The sequence below is a fragment of the Panicum virgatum genome, chromosome 8N (genome assembly GCF_016808335.1).
Source record: "Panicum virgatum strain AP13 chromosome 8N, P.virgatum_v5, whole genome shotgun sequence".
Classification (NCBI taxonomy): domain Eukaryota; kingdom Viridiplantae; phylum Streptophyta; class Magnoliopsida; order Poales; family Poaceae; genus Panicum; species Panicum virgatum.
Genome location: NC_053152.1, coordinates 7,243,213 through 7,258,758, shown reverse-complemented (window position 1 = coordinate 7,258,758; position 15,546 = coordinate 7,243,213). Strand labels below are relative to the sequence as shown.

Sequence of the window (15,546 nt, the reverse complement as noted above, 5' to 3'; positions counted from 1 at the left end):
TATCCATTCTAAATTGTAGATCGTTTTGGTAAATTTAGAGATATAATTTTTACCATGCCTCTAAGTGTTTATCTAGGTGCATAATAAAATTTATGTATCTAAATTTACCAAAACAATCTACAATTTGAAACGGAGAATAGTTATTTAAAAATGCTTTATGATGTGTGCAACTTTTAGCAAGGCAGTACGAATAGCAGAGCATTTTACATTAAAGGATCCATTCACGCGTTGTCCTCGTGTTTAAGAGTCAAATTCTCAAAATTTGGCTGGCACTGAAAATAGTCAATTCTCAAAATTAATTTGGAATTGGGCCAAATTTGGAACGTGATTATAAAAAAGAGTCAAAATGCGCAAAGTATACCCACGCGGCCACGCGACCACACCGGCTCTACAAGCTAAACTCCCCCGTTCCAGGCGATTTGTCAGTTCCCCCCGAGAAAATTCTGAAAAAAATCCATTGCCCCGCCAATTCCCGCCTCCTACCCTCCCACCCCGCTGTCGGCGGCGCGTCCGCCCACGCCACTCGCCGATGACGCCGTCCTACAGCTCCGGCCCGGCAGGTCCCTCCGGCGGGCGGCGGGCGGCGACTTTCGCCGGCGCGAGCGTGTTCCTGTCGCGGAACCTGGTGGCCCCCGAGGTGTTCGACGCCGTGCACGACGCGCTGCGCCTCAATGGCGCCGAGGTCCTGCTCTGCGCCGACCCGAGCCGCACGGGCCCCTTGGAATTCCACGTCATCTCATCCTCCTCCCACGTACGCCGCCGCGCCCTTGCTTACTCCCCCCTCCTCTTCCACGGCGGGAATCAGACCGCCGTTCCGCTTTCCCGATCCCTAATACCGCTCGGTTCCGTTTTGATGTGAATTTCTGCAGGAGAGGTTCGCCGATCTGAGGACTAAAGGCTGCAATTTGCTAGGTGAGTTGTGCAGAAATCTGCGTTGTTCTGGAACTGGGGGACCTAAATTTTGTAGGGTGGTTCTGCAGTTTTTTGTTTTGTTGAATGGTTAGTGGAATTAGTCCTGATGCCTGTTAAATTAGGATCAACTCTTAAAATGCCTTGGTAATCGGAAACTCCAGTGTTCGCTTTGAAAAGTTTGTGCTTCTGTGATTTCATAACTAGCTGTTGGATTGGTTAAGTGCACTATTACTCTGAAATTTGGTACTTTGGTTTCAGTTCTTATTGTGTTACAGTAGAGATTAATGTGTCTGATTGTTTCAAACTAGAGTGGCTTCAATTTGAAAAGAACTTAAGTTGCAAGAACTGATGAATCGATTTGATTGATAGGTTGTGCTGAACTTTGCCATGTGGATTCAAATTCTTGAATTTGGATAGGTGATGTCCCAACCTGATCGTGTTTAGGTTCATTAGGATAATAGGTGCAAGAATGCCAGTACTAGTCATACCTTGCTAGCTAAGGCTGGTAAATAGTCCAGGTGACAGCCTCCTATCAACCTTTTTGGGTGAAAATAAATGAGGATGAAAGCTCAAGTGGGATTTGTATATTTGGTTTGTCCCTAGTGAAGATAGGCTACAGCAGATATGGTTATGCAAAGTTTTCTGTAATTCTACATATCATTTGTTAAGAATACGGCGGTTTCTCTCAATATTGTGTTTCCTCTCAACTCACATGGACAAATTTGTTTATGCTCCTGTTTGATTCCCTGGATAAGTTAGTTGTTCATATAGGTGCAGCAAAAGGGCCCCAGTTTACTTGGTGGTTAGTTTTCATGCTTTAGGGCTGAAACGTGTAGAAACAATTATTTATTATAAGCGTCTGTGCAGTGGTGGATATGATCCTGTCTCATGAGTCAATGAGGATCATGATCTTGAGAAATGTGGATGGAATCTATCTAAATTTTTCTTCTGCAGACATTCCAAGTGAAGCTATGATAAAACACCTGTTCATCTTTCTTTTCAGGCTTCCCTTTTTTTTCTTGACAAAATGTCAGGTTTTCTTGTTAATATGGAGCCCAAAAAGTTATGTGCTTTGCAGCTTCTCAGTGCATAAAAAATTATTTGTCTTTCGGAACCACAGCAGCCAATGTTCTAATACGTTCAACTGGTTTTTTCTTTAAAATTTGACTTAAGACCATATTCGTATTTTCACAGGACCGCAGTGCATTCTTTCCTGTGCTAAAGAACGACGTTTTCTACCTAAACAGAGTTATACTTGTTGCCTTGCAATGGATGGGGTTAAGATACTATGTTCAGGCTTTGAAAAAGCTGAGAAGGTGCATTTATCAAAATTTCTGCTAATTTCACAGTTTCATTAGTTAATTTATTTGAAGTTTGTTTTGCTGCTTGCAGGCTAAGATTGAAGAATTAGTGACAGCCATGGGAGGCATTTTACAAAGTAAGTCCTCCATGGATGTGAACTTTGTAATCGTAAAGGATGTCATGGCTGCTAAATACAAAGTAAGTTAATAAGTTATGCTTAAAGCCTTTAACACAGTATAGAAACCTGTACTGATTACTACATATGCAATCCCTTTCCCTTTATATAGATGCTGTGCAGTGTTGTCCACAGCAGCAGCTTAATTAATTGATGCTACAAGAGAAATGACATGTTGGTATTTGTTCATTAAATCTGAATTGGAAGCAATAGCTTAATCTTACTGTTCATGTTGGTGTTAGAATCGTCCATTTCCTATATAACCTATCACTAAAATACCTGATAGGCAGAATGAGTTCTTTGGATGTGGACAAAGAACTTTTGGTTTAATAACTCGGAATTACTGAAGTACTCTTACTTCCGTATAGTGAAAAAAGAATAACTGCATGCTACGTTTAGTGCTGTTACTTCCTTTGAATGAGGCAGATGACATCAAAGCAAAAATTGCTTGCAATGTCATGTTCTCTCAGCATTGGTACTTTTTTTTTTCCTTTCTCGAATACGCCGGAGAGCTGCGTATCATTATATTAAGAAGAAAGAGAGGGTTAAGAAATCCAAACAACACCACCCACCCACCCACCCACCCACACACACACACACATGCTTTTACTTCAACAGCAATCACCCTTACAAATACTTGGGAAACAAAAACCAACTCACGATTAGACCTAGTCAAAAATGGTTACTAGAACAAGGAGGTGAGAAACTCCTTGAGCCCCAGCTGAGCTCCATAAATGTAGGTCCTCTTTCATGGAATGTAGAACTCCATTCAGGTTAGGCTGAATTGCAGCATTGGTACTGTTGTGTACTTGTGGTGTTCGCCTATGAGTAATAGTGATGTGGAGTAATAGTGATATGGTTGCTTCGCTTTGTGTTTGTAGTATGCTGTGAATAATTTGAAGCCTGTTGTCACCGTTAACTGGTTAGAACAATGCTGGATTGAACACCGTGTTGTGCCTCATGAGCCCTACAGGATTCTTCCCTTTGTTGGGTTGAATATCTGTGTCACCAAACTAAATCCAGGTATGTGCAGTTGGACTTTATTCAACTTCGTGTTTGAATTGAGTTCCAATTTTTCCTTCTTTCAACATAATTTTTTTTCTTGCATATTTATTGAAAATGAAGGGCCTATATGGAAGAGGGGGATTACTCTGGTTACTTTTATGATCAGTTCGTATCTAAACTAAATTGTCATGATTTGGATCCCAACCCACTCATTTTGAACATGCCCTTATGGTTGTTGACTAAAGGGTTGATATTATCTAATACTGTATGTGATGCTTTAGACAAGGTTATTACAAATCTCAGTAAACTGGTAATTGCTGTCTACTAAAGGGAAGAGTACCTTCTTTGTTGTATAATGGTATTTTGAATTGCAGCTGACAAAACCTGTGGTCTCTTTAACCTTCTTTGCTGTAAAATGATATCCTTTTAAAGGATTAGGTCCAGTTTATCTTTCATGAACAAGTCTACCTTCAACTTCAAAACCAGGTATTTGAGTATTTGACATGTCATTAACTCCCCAAAAGTCAGAACATTGCAAAAATACCCCCACTTTCATGTTCTGTTTAGTACGCAAGCTGTGTTGAATGCCCAGTTTTAAAGTTGAGAGCTGATTTTTTGCATCTAGATTAGACTGTGATTGTAAAATTTCCTATTCCATCTTTTATATTTCCTCACAGCCATAGAGAATAAGATTTCTAAGTATCAGTTGAGAATAAGGTTTCTCTATTTCCAGATTTCCACTGAGATTGGACTAAACCATGCAGTGTGCAGGTAGATATACTCAGGTTTTCTGCATATATGTAGCTGGGTTTTGCAGAGATTGGTTAGGATTTGTGACATATTCCTGTGGAAGCTGACCAGAAAAAGTTGATTATTACAAAGCTACTACCTCTGGTCCAAGATATATGTTATCGTACAATGTACGAAATCAAATGTTAAACTTTCAAAGCTTCATCTCTTACAAAACCTGATCCTTACTAGACCTAAAATTATATATGCATAAACATGATGTTAATAGATTCAGTGCCAATTTTTCCTATGTGCCACTTATTATGACATTGTCTTGTCAAACATGTGCTTTGGAGAACGTATAAATGCCCTAAAAATAAGTAAATCTGGCCAGCGGGAATAGTAATTAGTCCACGTGCAAGGTAAATGAACTGCGGCCTATAGGCATAAAGAGCTCCTGACCTCATTCAGAGCTACTGTCAGCTTTTTTTCTTATAAAAGCTACATCTGTTAGCACATGCTTTATTCTGTTGAATGATCATCCTTCATTGATGCTTTAGTTTTTTTTTTGATCAGTTGAAAGGAAGAAACTGGAGAGAACAATAGTGCAGAATGGTGGTCAGTTTTCAGCCTGTCTTACGCGGAAGTGCACCCATTTAGTTGCAAATATATCCTTTGATGCTTTATGCACTCAGATGTTTTCTGTATGAATTAGTTACATGTGCACAGTCTATTATGTTTCCCACATAGCAATAGAACATGAATGAAATGCCAAAGAATGGAAATTTGATTTATCCAAAGTTAGTTAAGACTGACAAGTGATGGTATGCAGATCACAACTGTGAATTCCTGAAAGCCATGTGTCCATTTATCATTATGAAAGCAAGATATAGCACGGAAAGAAATACCTCTAGGAGATCAGCATTTGCTTAATGTTTGCTCTAGTGTTAATGAAACACGCAGCTTGGCATTTGTTAAATATTACTCATTTTCAATACAGAGTCCTAAGGAAACTTTTCTTAACACGTTATTTACGAACCTGGAGGTGACAAATATGTCGTGGCCCGAAGATGGGGTAATATACACATTGTAAATCCAAGATGGGTTGAACAATCCGTTGCTCGTAGAGGTAAAAACATACCCAGGGGCTATTTTGCTGCTTTGATTTGCTTGTTTATCCTGTAACTGTGAATTGCGATTTGGTTAGTCTAACATTTTTATTTTCTTTCTTTATTGGAATGAAGCTTGCCTAGATGAAAATAGCTACCTTGTTTGTCAGACTTCGTCTGCTTCTAGTGGTTTAAAAACTTCACTCAAGGAACAACACAACCCAGAGATCAGTAGTGCAAGTGCAAGTTTTCAACTTGTTCCAACAACATCAGTTGATGATTCAGTATCGACGTCACAATATGTGCCTGCTTCATCTGGTGATGCTTCAAAGATCAGCAACACTGATATTGTTGGTGCACCTGGTGTCCAAGAGGCAAATGAGATGCAGGTTGATAGTCATGTTGCTGAGGACTCAGAGGCGGAAAATGATGATCTATATTTATCAAACTGCAGAATTTCTTTGGTGGGCTTTGAAGAGAATGAGCTGTTAAGGCTACTCATGATGGTACGCAATGGTGGTGGATCCCGGCATATTCTGTTAAATGAGAAGCTTACACATATTATACTTGGGGCGCCATCGGAGGAGTAAGTTCATGCAACTATTTCTTCTATATATCCTAGTACTTCTTTGAGCTGGTTGCAGTTGCACCTGATGGTGCTTTTTTTTTGTCTTGGCAGTGAGAAAAAGGAAGTAAGACGTCTGGCTGCTTGGGGTGTAATAAATGTAGTGAAAGTAACATGGTTAGAAGACTGCAATAAAGCAAAAAAGGAAGTAAAAGTATCTCCAACTCATATGGCTACTGAGCTACTCTTGAAAGGTAAAAAAGTTATAAACATATCAGATTTAGATGTATTTCACATTATTGAGGTGGGCTGTGCCAAAACTTTTAAAACATATATTGTACTTGCTTGATTTTACATTCATTGTTTTCTAACTTTTGAATGTAGAGTTTTCACATGTGACTATGGAAAAATCTGCTGGTACATGTGAAACGAAGGTAGCCAAGAGCTCTTGTGGGATTTTTCATGTCCCAACTGTTAATGACTCACATGGCAAACAACTTGAAAAAGATATGTCATCTGAAAGAAAACCTGCTAGAGGCAAACATGAAAACAGCATGAACAAAACCCGATCAGCAACCAGGTCTGCAAATTCAAGCCAACAAAATGCAGTGGTCAATATTAGCAAGTACGATCCCAAACCTCAAGGAGCATCCACAGTGAATTCAGGAAATAGCAGATCAGATGTTTTCAAAGGGAAAACATTCGGCTTCTCAAATTCATTTTCTCATGACAAGGTATGCTGCTTTGTTAATATTCAATCCACTTCCTGTATTGGCATCATTTCATTATCTGTGGCACCTCCCGTCTCCTCTCAAGACTACTCTTGTTTCAACCTTGATTTGATGACTGGCATGCTCAGGTCAATAGTAAATTAAAAAGGGCGTACCCAGTGCCGTAGGCTTCCCGCACTGTGCGGGGTCTGGGGAAGGGTTGTTTTTAAGCTGAGCAATACTAGCTCAGTAGCCATATGAGTTGGAGATACTTTTACTTCCTTTTTTTGCTTTATTGCAGTCTTCTAACCATGTTACTTTCACTACATTTATTACACCCCAAGCAGCCAGACGTCTTACTTCCTTTTTCTCACTGCCAAGACAAAAAAAAGCACCATCAGGTGCAACTGCAACCAGTTCAAAGAAGTACTAGGATATATAGAAGAAATAGTTGCATGAACTTACTCCTCTGATGGCGCCCCAAGTATAATATGTGTAAGCTTCTCATTTAACAGAATATGCCGGGATCCACCACCATTGCGTACCATCATGAGTAAATTAAAAAGGTCAATAGTAAATTATGCTGTCAAAACTTTTAACCTCTTTTTGTTGACCGAACAACTTGTTTTGAAATTGCATAACACCAATGTTACTGGACATAGTACAGCAGAGCTAAAAAAATGGTGTAATTATAGGCATCTAGGTAGTGCCTATTTTTCTTCTAATTATGCATAGATAGATGCTTAGTTTCCATTTGCTTTCATTTCTGTTGATGAAGCGGCTATGTTCATCTGAATCAGAGACCTGAGGTTATTAATTGGATCAGAGAAGGCGGAGGCGTTGTGGTGGATGATATACAATCTACAACTGTGAATTACACAATTGAGTGCCATGGACGAAACAGCATGCCTTGTGACTTCTCTCATTCTACAGCTGTTTCAACTCATTGGATACGCTCGTGTTTGGAGGTATGCTTCTGTGATCTTGATATCTTATCTCCGTTTATGCTTTTTAAAGTGGCAGGCTACCTTCCAGTTCTTACATTAAAATTTTGTAAGGTGGGTTGCTTACAAGAAGTTGGAAGCCATCCTATCTTCTCTCCATTGCGCTGTCGCATCCCATTACCAGGATTTGAGAAGTTCCGTTTCTGTATCTCACTTTCACAATATGAAGAGAAAGAAAGCTTTCTGCTGAAGAACTTGTGCTGCGCTTTAGGCGCTAAATTTACAGAAAAGGCATTCAAGGGAGTGACCCATCTTATCTGCAAATTTGCAAGTGGTGACAAGTATAAGGTTTACTCCAAAAGAGGAACTCCAACCATTACTGAGGAGTGGCTCTTTGAGTGTGTAAAACAGGTAGCCATATTCTATACATGGTTTTAAGCATATTCACATCTTACCGTTCAATTATTGTTCTGTTAAAGATAGCTTGTGAGCATGTGATGCTTATTGCTTAACAAGATGGTGAATTATCATGGCAGGATACAATTGTCCCTTTTGATCACTTTCAGCCAAAACCACTTACTTCTCAGGACAAAGAGGCTGATCTGTGCACTGTCAGTCAGTCTTCCACGCAGGCAAGCAGATTTAACTGCTCTGAGCTGCTTAGTGGATATCAAGTAACAACAAGTAATCCAACACACAACTTGGGTAATCATTCGTTATACAAATTGCGAAAAGAAACTTTTTGCACCACAAGCTCATTGTGTTTGCTTAGCAGGTGATGCCTCGGCTAATGAAGAGGCAATTGCTCCTGCAGTTAGTAAAAGAAGGTTGCTATCTGTTTCTGGCAATGCTAATGATATATGCGGAAACATCGGAAGGACTGAGAAACACCTTGAAACTGGCTCTGTTCCTGATGTTGCTGATGCGATAGAGGTCCTATCGTCCAAGGTAATGCTAATGCAATACATACACTTCACTACAAGGACATCTTTATGGGCCGTTGTCTAAATATGCCACTTTTTTTTTTCAAATTTGCAGATTCAAGATGTGCAATCTCCTAAGAATGTATCCTATTCTTCTGGTGATCAATGCCTCTATTGATTTTCTTACTCCATACTTTAGAAATGCACTAGTATTCTATCCTTAACTAATGCAGATATTTGAACCTGACAATTCTGCTGTTGTTCAAGACCAGAAAGATACACACTCCTTTGGCATTTCAAGGAGCTGGTTGAATATGTAAGTTAGTACATTATGCATTTCAAGGAGCTATTCCTGTTCTCACTCATCATGCCTGCTCACTAAAACTTCCACTTATGCAATACAATGATAAAATGAATATTGACAGAGATCAGTATGTTTACTCAAAAGCATCTGTACAACTTCCATCTAGCTACTTTGCCTGAACATAGGATTTCCCTTGTACTGGTGTTTGTTTCCTCTAGGCAACAGAGGCAAGAGAACGTACCTGGCACCAAGGTCCAAAGCTCCTCCCCTGCACCCTCCCCAGCACCCACTACTTACTACCCTTTCAGTGAGACGCAGACAGAATCTCAGGTCAGTGTATCCTAATGACAACTAACACCTGACAGTGATGGCCAATTCTTGTAAACTCTGTTGTTCGTGCAGGTCGTGGGATACGAGGAAGATCTGACCGGCAGGCAAAAGATCATTGATAGAGTTCGCTCTCAGAGCACTAATGTAACTCCATTGACCGAGATTCCTTGAGTTAGTGTCAGGAGACGAGCATACCCACATTCTTGCTTGTATGGCAGCCAGATCTGCCCCCTCAACCTTGTGAGGGGGGGGGGGGGGGGTATTGTGTTTGGCAATGACGCCTTGTTGGACATCAGCATGAACAGCATGGATGGAGTTGCAAGCATGGAGGCCTATTTATTATCAACCAGAGGATCTACTCCTGGCATAAGTGGATAAAGATTCTCGTGGCATGACATCCAACAAAGTGCGCTTGTACCGTGATTTGCTACGAATAACTCACCCTTGTTTCGTAGGTAGGTTGGATAACACGTGGGACACGAACTCTGAAATCAAATCTTATCTGTCCTGTGTGATCCTGTATATTAACACTCGAGGAATGTAGCAAGGATCGACGAAACAAGCTATTGATCTAGATGCCCCAGTGCCCGAGTGGTTTAATTTGTTGTATCTGGTGAGCTTTGAGAAAGCCATACAAACATAGCGTGTAATTTTAGATGTTTGTCTTTCTTTTTTAGGCAACGCTGCCACTTGTTCTGGCCAGGTCAGTATGTGCTTGTGATTGACTCTATACTTTGAATCCTGGATTTCTGAACTTAGATCCTGCGAATTTGTTCGTATATTTATACTTTCACGTCTGAAGTGAGAATCTAATTAGCCTTTGGCTAATTCACCTATGACCATTGTTATAGTCCTAAAATGGACACACGTGTACATCTTTCTTTTTTGTACATACCATTTTAGGCATTGTTGCGGCGCGAACTATGGCTCCTGCATTTTTTTTAAAATTATGCACCACGTAATAAACATTGTTTTTGTTAATTTCATAAGCATGGACAAACAAAGTGCAATATACAATGTAAGATTATTCTGGCAAAGTTGGTGAAGTAAATAGGTGTTTAAACCACATAGAAGCAAAATTTGCAGTATATACATTCATATTGAGTTATTGACTGTTCGATGTATGTGGTTCGTGTTTAACTTGAAATTATGTTGTAAGGTCTTTATGTTTGACTGGTACTCCTGTCATTAGGTCAATAGAGTTTTCACTACTTGGGTCTGTATTCGTTTCGTGAGCCATGTAGGATTTGACACACATCACAATGATGTGTTGAATACTTGAAAGTCTCGCCAACTGAGACCCACATTCTGGAAAAAAAAGAATTATATGTCAACCATTGTTTGTTATTTTCTAAGAAATATGTGAGGACGGTAAATATTCGAGTATTTGAGAACAATTGGTGAATATTCAAGGATGTAGTCATGTCATGGCACTAGCATGTCAACACCTATCAAACTCTCCGCGCTTGTGTCATCAACTTTTATCTTTGTTTTGGTGCCCACACGTCACACGCTTCACAACAACTTTTATCTTAGTTCACGGCTCACTTGCCCCCTTTAAAATCGTCAAGGTTCAGTGGCGCTTAGGGTTAAAAACGAAAATGGTAATTTTCAATTTTCGAGAATCATTTTTAGATTTTATCGATTTTAAGGCTAAACAAAATGAAAATAATTATAAAAAAGAGAAAAGAAAATGGTAAAATAATACGAAAGTGAAAATAAAAATAATTTGAGCACCCTCCTATTGTTTTTGAGAACTATCATATTTTTGAGTATTCTACGTACCGTGTTTTACCAATGGAAATACAATATACACGAACAATGCCAGCACATGCTATCTATATTTTTAGAATGTTATATCTATATTTTTTAGAGAGTCATGACTCATTTGTCCTAAACCCTAAATCACAGCATAGCGACCTGAATTCATAGAACTTTGAATAGTTTCTTGGATGGTGAGATTATTGTCTAAATTTTTAGTACTATGAAATATGTCAAATCATATGGTTAGAGTTGTGCTATATGGTTTGACATATTTATCTTTTTTCAAAATATCTTTTTGATAGGTTTCGATCATTATCGATGTGTTCTGGATCGTATATTTTCGATTTTGAAATTATCATAATGTCGATGTTGTTTGTTTCTGATAATATCGTATTATTGTCAATGAAAAAATGTGAAAGTGATGGATTCTTTCACCGATGTTTCTGACCGTTTTCATCGCTAGTGGCGTTCACACTATCAGCTGTAGAGCCTGTTTGGGAGTATCCCTACTCCAAAAAAAACTAGCTTCACTCTACCAACTCTACAAATAAAATATGAAGTTGATGTACATATTTAGCTGATTGCACTGCTACAACTCCACAAAGATGATGACTTGTTGCGAATAGTCTATTTTAACCTTTGCAAATAGACCCACATGTCACTCTCTTTTCTCCCCTCCTCTTCCTCTCTCTACTCTAGTGCTGCCTCTAGCGTCTGCAGTAGCAGCACCGGATCCCCGCCAACGCTACTACTTGAATAGCCTAGGGTCGGCCGCCGGCACCGCGCCGCGAAGCTGCACTCAGAGCTGCATCGGCCAAGCTCGGAGACAGGCAGGAGGTCGGAGATGAGCGGCCAGGTTCGGCGCGGCGCTAGCTGCCGCCGGCTGGCTGGCTAGTCTAGGTGGGGAGTGGAGGGGCGGAGGCTGGAGGAGGCGGCCAGGCGCGACGCTTGCTGCCACCGGTCCGCCGGTTAGGCTGGCAACAACCGGGGAGGGTCGGTTGCGGGGAAGGAGGCCAGAGGTGGGCGTCCGGGTTCGGCATTGACCAGCTGTGGTGGATAGGGGAGTCAGGAGGGAGAGGAGCCCGCGACGCCGGAGACCCGTTGCGGTAGGGGCGGCGTGGACCAGCGCTGCCGCAGGAACCATGGCGGTGCAGACCCGCAGGGGCAGGGGCGGCCAGGAAAAATAAAAATGAAGGGGTAAGTTATGTAACCAGTGATAATAGTGGGTAAATAATTTTCAACTCGACGAGGAAGTGTGAAATAGGTGTTTTTGGAGCATCCCTTAAGGTACTCCAGGTAATGGTGGGCTGGATTTGCTTTGATTGCTTGAATTAGCTTGGCCCAAAGGAATAAAGGTTGAAAGGTGTAGTCATGCCATATTTGGGCTGGTATGTAAATGGGCTTTGGCAAACACATCAGCATCATTTGTCACTATTTTGTGACAATCAATTTCGTCACAAACCACTGGACTTAGGTCGGCCTTGGGTCATGCACATGCACGCTGTCGTACCATCATGATCTCCGACCTCGCTCCCCCACCCCGCCGGGCCTCCCCTCTGTCTCCAGCAGCGTTCCGCCTTTGCTGCCAGGCCATCCTCCTTGTTCGCCGGCGGCTCACGCAACCACGCCACCCATCCACCACCCACCGCTGCCTTCAACCTCACCTTCCCGATCTTCTCCTTGGCCCCACCGCCCACCGAAGATCCAACCCCTCCCGTAGCGCCACCTAACCTCAGACGTCAGCCGAACCACAACCACCACCGCCGCCGACCTCTCTAGAACCACCGGCCATTGGAAGCTCACCAACCCAAAAACCCTAACCCTACCAACCTCCACCACCACCCTGGCCACTGGCGACTTTGCTGGCGGCCGCTCCACCCATCTCTCACCCCTCGGCGGTGGCGTGTGGCAAACGACGATGGAGGAAGAAACAGCAAGGCGGAAGAGGAAGCCGATGGATCCAACAGTCGAGGACTCGTGCACGAATCTGAAACATAGAAAGTTGGATAAAATACTTTCTTCTAGAAGATGTATATGTCTGTAGGAACAAGCGAGTTGTGGAGAGCAAGCAGGCTGCGCAGGACCGGCACACGAGCGGGCCGCACGGAAGGAATGCGCAAGTGGGGCTGCAAGCAGAAACGATGAGCAAGTGAGCATTAGCGGCCTGACATCTGCACCTCTCTAGTATCTCTCTCTCCCCGAAGCCTCTCATTCTATTCCCTCCATTTCTATTTACCTATCGTATTAGATTTGTCCCAAGTCAAATTTGGCTAACGTTGACCAAGTCTATAGAGTTTTAGCAACTACTATACTATCCAACATATAAAGATTATTAAAATATCTTATTATAAATATTATTATTTCTTTCTATGAGCTTGGTCAAAGTTTGCTAAGATTGAATTAGGACAAACCTCTAATATGACATGTAAATAAAAATAGAGGGAGCACTACTAAATTATATCTCTTCTCCTCTCTATATGCTACCTTTTTTCCTTCGTGTACACCTGGTGCGACCCTGTTGTCCCCCCTTCGTCTAACCTCGGACAAACATCCTCCATCTGATTCAAACGCTTCCAATCACGTGCGTCCATCACTATCACCCACGCTGAGCTCCATGCCCCCGCTTGCATGCGCCCCCGCTTGCCCCTGCCCCCTGCTCCCGCCTCACTCCTCCGCCCACGCGCCCCTACCTCCCCTCTGCCGCTCCCCCTCCTCCCCTCCTCCACCGCGATGCCCTCCTCCTTACATAGCCCCCCTCTCCGCCGCCTCACTGCTCCGCCTTCACGCGCCCCTGCCTCCCAGCCACTCCCCCTCCTTTCCAACTCCTCCTCCATTGCGATGCCCTCCTTCTCACGCAGCCCTCCCCCCACCCCGCCGCCGCCTCACTCGTCCGCCCAAGCACCCCTGCCTCTCCGTCGACGCCTCCTCTAACATGATCAGGTAAAATTGTAGCAAATCTATCACACTATGATTTCAGGTAGTACCCGTGTTTTCATTATTTACATTTGTGAGCATCTCATGTCTTCTAGCTATTTTGTATGTTGTCCTGTCTTTTGACTTGCTTCCATGCTCAGTTTAAATTTCCCTTTTAACTCATCCATCAAACATTGACAAACATATCCGGCGGTTGTTCAGCATATATGAGTCGGCGAGCCGGTTAAGATTGTTGATACATATATATGGGTAATGTGCGCAAATATTACTGGAAAATCTCAATTGCATTTATCTTTTTTTTGCAAAGGCTAATGATTCTTGCTACAAAAATATTGGCGGGTTCAAAGGGCAAGTGTATTTCACTGAGTACAATGTCACTATATTGAATACCTACTGTATTATTTTGTCTCAGACTGTTAAGATTTGGTGGCCTTAAAATTGTGAGCTCTTTCTCTGAAAGTAGATCGTGTGCTCTAGCCTAAGAGGGGGAGGGGGTGAATTATGCAACTTAAAACGTTAACTTATGGCTCCAACTAGTTTGCACAAAACTTAAACTAAAACGTGCTACCTAAATGTGCAACTTCGGTTCATCTAGTGTGAAACTCCCATCCCAAAAAGAGTTTAGCAACCTATGACCAATCCTATCAAGATACTACTCTATGAAAGTGAAGGCACACAAAAGTTGCTAGTAAGAAATGCGGAAGCTTAAAGGAGGAATGAGAGGAAGCAAACTCTTTGACACGAGGATTTATCCCGTGGTTCGGTTAGCCACAAAGGCACACTTACATCCATGTTGTCAAATCACTCACAAAGTTGTCCACCGCTAAGGAGTTTTCCACTAAGGAGTTTCACCAAGAAGGGTGGGGGTCTCCACATCCCCCGCACAAAGTTGTCCACACCAAGTTGGAGGGTTGTTGACGTTGCCGACGAGCCAACAAGGCTCCAAGAGGTCGGCGCACCGAGATCTTCTTTTGGTTCACTTTAGAACCAGCTCACAAGACACAACACCTTACTATCTCACTCACTAAAGAGCTAACCTAACACTAACACTCTCAAGGATGTGCTAAGGACTAAAGATATGATCACTAAGATCTTGGATGGCTTGGAGGTGTTCTTGGATGTGTGTGGGACTTCTAGCAACTCCAGCAAACTTCAAACGGTCGGGGGATGGCATATATATAGGCCTCCAAGTTGAACTAGCCATTTGGAGCCGTTACTCTTTTTCCTGCGAGGGCATCGGTTAAACCGATGGGGCACCGTCGGTTCAACCGGTCACACACAGCTCCAAACTAGCCGTTGGCCTTCTGACTGCTTATGTGGTGGTCACCGGTTTAACCGATGCCTTGGTGTTGGTTCAACCAGTCTTCATATTTTTCTTCTCAGCTCTTCTGCTTCTGACGTGGCAATGCACCGACACCTTACACCGATGACTACCGGTTTAACCGGTGCTGGAGAGTTGACTTCTGCGTTCTTGACATGCTCTCTGGTCAATAGTATGGTGCTTTCACCGATGCCTCAGCTCTTGACCGTTGGTTCAGCCGGTGCCACTGAGATTTCTTGACTTGGCCTTCATGGGCTCTATCCAATGCACCGATGCCTTTGCGTCGGTTTATCTGGTGACCATCGGTTAGACCGGTGCATGGTCATCGGTTAAACCGGTGCTACTGTTTTTGCATCCATTTGTCCAACTTGTCGTGATGATCATTTGGACACCTTAAAAATATTCTATCTCTGCTTTTTTTTTTACTATGGTTTGGCATCTCTACGGTGACTTGGACACATCTTTACAGCGAATTGGACATATTAGATTTTATCCATGGGACCTAAAAATCCTACAAAT

General features: G+C 42.3%; 1 protein-coding gene across 4 annotated transcripts; it reads left to right on the top strand.

Annotated features, from left to right (window-relative positions):
• The first annotated feature begins 407 nt into the window (after window positions 1–407).
• Window positions 408–9,844, top strand: LOC120685699 (DNA topoisomerase 2-binding protein 1-like). 4 transcript variants are annotated; one of them, XM_039967766.1, is made up of 18 exons: window positions 408–751; window positions 870–912; window positions 2,107–2,228; window positions 2,305–2,412; window positions 3,271–3,412; window positions 4,700–4,791; window positions 5,159–5,252; window positions 5,368–5,818; window positions 5,912–6,051; window positions 6,182–6,531; window positions 7,308–7,475; window positions 7,566–7,862; window positions 7,988–8,135; window positions 8,227–8,399; window positions 8,490–8,516; window positions 8,608–8,690; window positions 8,897–9,008; window positions 9,081–9,787. In XM_039967766.1, exons 1-18 carry the CDS (start codon window positions 530–532, stop codon window positions 9,177–9,179), a joined length of 2,871 nt encoding a protein of 956 aa, XP_039823700.1. In that variant the 5' UTR covers window positions 408–529; the 3' UTR covers window positions 9,180–9,787. The 4 variants fall into 4 exon arrangements, with proteins under 4 accessions (XP_039823700.1, XP_039823699.1, XP_039823697.1 ...); XM_039967765.1 differs by having other exon boundaries at window positions 8,224–8,399; XM_039967763.1 differs by having other exon boundaries at window positions 7,988–8,156; window positions 8,224–8,399.
• The last annotated feature ends 5,702 nt before the right edge of the window (window positions 9,845–15,546 follow it).